This window comes from Octodon degus, unplaced genomic scaffold (assembly GCF_000260255.1).
Source record: "Octodon degus isolate 3935 unplaced genomic scaffold, OctDeg1.0 scaffold00254, whole genome shotgun sequence".
In the NCBI taxonomy this organism is placed as follows: Eukaryota; Metazoa; Chordata; class Mammalia; order Rodentia; family Octodontidae; genus Octodon; species Octodon degus.
This window is the reverse complement of record NW_004524830.1, coordinates 244696-249738: the sequence shown is the minus strand read 5'-3', so window position 1 is coordinate 249738 and position 5043 is coordinate 244696. Positions and strand designations below refer to the sequence as shown.

Genomic DNA, 5043 nt, shown 5'->3' with positions numbered 1-5043 from the left:
CTCTCCCCTCCCCTCCCCTCCCCTAACAAGGTCTCACTGGGATTTCCCAGGTTGGCCTTGAGTTCATGATCCTCTCCAGCTATCCTAGATTTCAAGGGATACCCTTGGGCTTTCAAGGGCTGTTAGCAGGTACAGTTAAAAAAAAGAAAGGAAATAGGCTCTATGACGAAGATCAGCAGGATCCTCCCTGGTAATTCAGAGTGGTTTTCATTTAAGTAACCCAGACCCAGTTTCTGTCACCCAGGACCCTAGAGTGCTACACAGCATAGTGCCTTTTGTTAATTGTGTTCCATATGTAATGGTTTGCAGCGAAGGGCAGGATACACATGCAGCCTATAATTTCCACACTCTGGATCCTGAGGCAGGAGAATCCTGGGTTTGAGATCATCCTGGGCTACTAGTGAGAACAGGACCCTGTTTCAAGGAACAAAAGTGTACTTTCCTCAGCTGAGGTGTGTCTCACTGACAGAGCCACTTGCCTAGCATGCATGAAGCCCTAGGTTTCGCAAATAAGTAAGCAAGCAAGGTGCATGCAGGATCTGTAATCCCAGATCCTGACTAAAAAATCAAAGGGCCAGGGATATAACTCAGTGTGAAGGCGTTGGGGTCAATACCTGGGACTGGGGAAATAAAAACAAAAGGGAGGAAAGTAGATGTGTAACTTCCTAACTACTGTAGTTGGCCCTTGGTATCTGCAAGGTTGGTCCTATACCTTCCCCTGAAGTTATTCAGGTCCCTTAAAGTTTAGACACGTCACCTGTGCGTTTGTGTCTCCCGTGGGTGACTCATAATACATGACCATTTGTCATCGTACATTGATCCGGATACTGTGATTAAGTAATGACAAGGCCGAATGGTGTGTGTAAGTACATCATGATCTGCTGTTGGCTGAAGCTCAGACCCTCATTTCTTAGTACTAGGATTGAGCCCAGGGCTTTGCCATGAGCTACATCTCTGCCTTTTGTTCTGTTTCGAGACACAATATTGCTGAGTTGCGTGAGTGGGACTCAAATTTGTGATCTTCCTGCCTCAGCCTCTCATAATACTAGGATAGCAGGCTTGTACCTGACTAAAAATAGAGACTTTTAAACCTTTGGTATTTTCTTGAGGGGGACGGCAGAGAGCTGGGGGGTTGAAATGAGGTGAGGGCTCTAGCTATGCTGGGCCAGTGGACCTTTGGCATTTAGAAGAGAGAAAACAGGCTGGAGAGATGGCTCAGTGGTCTAAAGCACCTACTTAGAACAAGTTCAGCGAAGCACAGGGACCACGGTTCAATCCCCCAGCACCACATGCCAGCCAGCCCGCCCCCTGGTGGGCTGAGCTGGCCACACACACACCTCTCTCTCTCTCTCTCTCTCTCTCTCTCTCTCTCTCTCTCTCTCTCTCTCTCTCTCTCTCTCTCTCTCTCTCTCTCTCTCTCTCTCTCTCTCTCTAATAAATAAAAAAAATATTAAAAAAAAAAAAAGAAGAGAGAAAACAGATCATAAAAGGTTGACATTACACATCTGAAAAACAAGACTCCCAAAAAATGCAGACAGACCAGAGAACAGGAGTGTGCTGACAGATAGAGATGGGCAGCCTCCAAGGTGGTGGTCAGGGATGTCTGATGGCCTGTGGCTGGTTTTGGAGGAGCTGCCTCTCGAAAGGCTGATGTGTAGGGTGAAGAGTGTGTCTAGGAGTGGAGTGGCAGTCTCATGGCTCCAAGTCCCACCTGAGCCGGAAGGAGTCTCCGTGAGCAGAGGAGAAAGGCCAGAAGGGTGCTCTTGGCTGCCAGCTGAAGTAGTGAGGAGAGGTGCTTAACTGAGGCCCAGGAGGTCACAGTACGGTGCTGGGGCTGCACACTGCCCACCTGTAGCAGAGCTGTTTGTCAGTCATCTCCAGGGCCACCAACTTTTGGGGAGCGAAGGGGTACAATGTTGTGGGGGAAAAGTGACTCTGGACTCTTTTCTCTTTACAAAATGATGATCACAATGGTGTCACACAGCTTGGCACATCAGGATGGGGAGCACATCATGGCAGTAGGGCAGGTGCTCAGGCCAGGCCTGCATGGGGCTTTGTGCCCATTGAAGTTCTGTTTTGTCATATCAGAGTAGTGGGTAGGTAAATGTATGGTATAATTTAGAATGTAGAAAATGAAATTTTTCTGTTAAAATATTTAAAGTTTGCTGGGCATGGTAGCACATGCCCACAGTCCCACACTGGGGAGGCTAAAGTAAGAGGATCACAATGAATTTGAGGCCACATGGGCGAGCCACAGAAGTGAGTTCAAGACCACCCGTACTATATAGTGAGACCCTGTCTTTAAAAAAAAAAAAAAAAAAGTTTTTAAATGTAAAAGACCAGTCAGACAAAGGCTTGTACTTTGATGAATTTGAAGTTAGAAATTCAGAAATTGCTGGGAACAGCCACTCAATGTTTCAGCTTCTTTCTTAGCCATTCCTTGGCCTTGTCTGTGTGTCCCAATTCCAGAATCATCACAGGTTCCTCCTGGGAGGATGAGAGTTCTCAGGAATGCAAGTCTCAGGGTTCTGTCTAGAGGAAACCATATGGGGACACATGCAGGCCTATAATCCCAGCCACAAGGGAGGCTTGTAAAGTGGAGTTGCGAGTTCAACCTGTGTCCATGTGGAAGGGGTAGGGCTGGAACTCTATAGAGTGCCAGGATCTCGTTCCCAGGGCTGTTGGCAGAAGCCATTTTCTATAGAAAGGCTGAGCCCTGTGTCAGTATAATAGCAGAGCTATTCATAAGCATGGACAGTGGACTACAGTGCTCTAGTAAAGGCGAGAGGGAGTAGCTCACTGAGTTTGCTGGGCAGGATTGAAGTTAGGCCGTCCTTAGGAGAGTGGTGTGGTGTTCTGCAGCACAGAGAAATGTGCAGAGGTAGAATGAAAGGCATGGAGAGCTCCGTGAGGCTTGAGCATTGGGGCTGAGGTTCTGTGTGGCTTTGAGTTTGGTTTTTGCTTGTTTCCCAGATGTTTGCAGGACACTGTTACTTCCCTAATGGGGTGTGTGTGTGTGTGTGTGTGTGTGTGTGTGTGTGTGTCTGTGTGTGTGTGTAACTTGTCTCTGGATTCTGGTTTAATTTTTAAAGCTTTTGATCCAGGCTTGATGGCACACACCTACAATCTACAGTCCTGGCTTTTTGGGAGGTGGAGATGGGACATTTGCAAATTCTAGTGTAGCCTGGGCAACTTAGACTTAGCAAGGACTTGCCTTTAAAAAAAAAAAAAGCAACTGCGTTTGTCACACATTCATTGTGCAGGCTCTTGGTTTGATGCCCAAACTGCGAAAGTCAAACTGGTCCTCCGACCCACATGGTGATGCTTTTGTGGACTGAGAGCACAAAAACTCAGCTCACAGTTGTAGAGGTTTCTGCTCAGCCGGCTAGCTCCAGGCAGGTGGATAGCACAGGAACATCGCAGAGAAGAAATACTCGGGGCCTTCATAGTGAGTGACATTCAGTTGCCCAGGCTGGACTTGAACTACAACCCTTCTGCTTCAGCTGCGCAGGGTGCTGGAGTTACAGGTATGAGTCTCCATACTCAGTATCAGCCTTGCACTTGAATGTGCCCAAAGAACAGCAGCCTACATTAGATCAGAGGAACTTGGTATTCATCTTTGCTGTGTGCATTGCAGTTCTTTCTTTCTGTCTCTCCTAGTCAGGGTGTTTGGTTGTTGTTTTCTTTAAAGTTCGTTTTGTTCTGCAGTACTGGATATCAAACCCAGGGCCCTCCCCATGTTGTTAGCTCACTCTATAGAAGAGCTGCACCCCCATGTATTTTGATTTGCAGTTGTGAGGGAGGATCCCTCTAAGTTGCCTTTACTAACCTGCATCCTGCAGGCCTGCCTTACCCTAACAGTGGCTAAGATTCTGGGTGTGTGCCTGTGCCAGGAGACTATCTCTACATAGCACTGTGTGGTACCCACAACCCCAGCTACTTGGAAGGCTGAACCAAGACGATGCCAAGATGCAGGCCAGGCTGGAAAATGTTTACAACTCTGCCAGTACATACCTCACCATGGTTTTCGTTATGAAAACTGAAAAAATATGAAAACTTTTCTAGTAGTCCAGAGTTGGATTGCCCGCCAGACTCAGTCTGAGTGCAGGGCTGCTCTGGACATTGCTCCGGAGTCCCTGTCCGCAGGTGGCCCATGCACAGCCCGGTGCATCCCCAGGGCACCCTGCTCCTGTCCCCAGGAGCTGCTGTCCTCTTACAGATCTGGGACACGGCTGGCCAGGAAAGGTTCCAGTCCCTCAGTGTGGCCTTCTACCGCGGCGCGGACTGCTGTGTGCTGGTGTTTGATGTGACAGCCCCCAACACATTTAAGACCTTGGACAGCTGGAGGGATGAGTTCCTCATCCAGGCCAGCCCTCGGGACCCTGAGAACTTCCCCTTTGTCATGCTGGGGAACAAGATTGACCTTGAAAATAGACAAGTAAGTGCTGAAGATCTAGGGCTCTGCTGTAAGGGTCCCATTGCTGGTGGCTTTGGGCTGCATCTTGCTCTGAGCCAGGCCCCTTTTGCACTTGTCAGGATATTTAATTTATCACCTGTAGTGGGGTCTCTGATGTGCACAAGGTGGCTCAGGCGTTAGCAGCATCACCTGTGTACCTCTCATGTGTGTCCCTGTGAGGATAGACCCTTGTACTGGTAATAGCACACTTTGCTGTTTAGCTATCTGCCAAGACTCAGTCCTGGGCTGGGGTGAGGGTTAGGGAGGGGCAAGAGCTACAGAACACTGGCACCAGAGTGCATTGCTCAGGTAATGAGACAGGAGTAAGGGGACCATGCATTTCCTTCTTAGTGGCTGTAAGGGAGCCATGGCTAGGGGTCTGCACTGGCCTGTATGTGGTAGGTGGCTAAAGGTGCAGCTGTGGTCCCCCAGCCTTGTTCCCAAGTCTGCAGCCATCTGGGTTACAGCTCACTGAGGCCCTGCTTCCTTCTCCAGGTTGCCACGAAGAGGGCACAGGCCTGGTGCTATAGCAAAAACAACATTCCCTACTTTGAGACCAGTGCCAAGGAGGCCATCAACGTGGAGCA

General features: G+C 49.0%; 1 protein-coding gene across 1 annotated transcript in view; it reads left to right on the top strand.

The window, feature by feature from the left end:
- Positions 1–5043, top strand: part of Rab7a (RAB7A, member RAS oncogene family) — a 92246-nt gene that overhangs the window by 61003 nt on the left and 26200 nt on the right. The window contains exons 4-5 of the mRNA XM_012512654.2: positions 4220–4438; positions 4952–5040. Of these exons, the coding sequence (XP_012368108.1) occupies positions 4220–4438; positions 4952–5040 (308 nt within the window). The remainder of the gene's footprint in view (positions 1–4219; positions 4439–4951; positions 5041–5043) is intronic.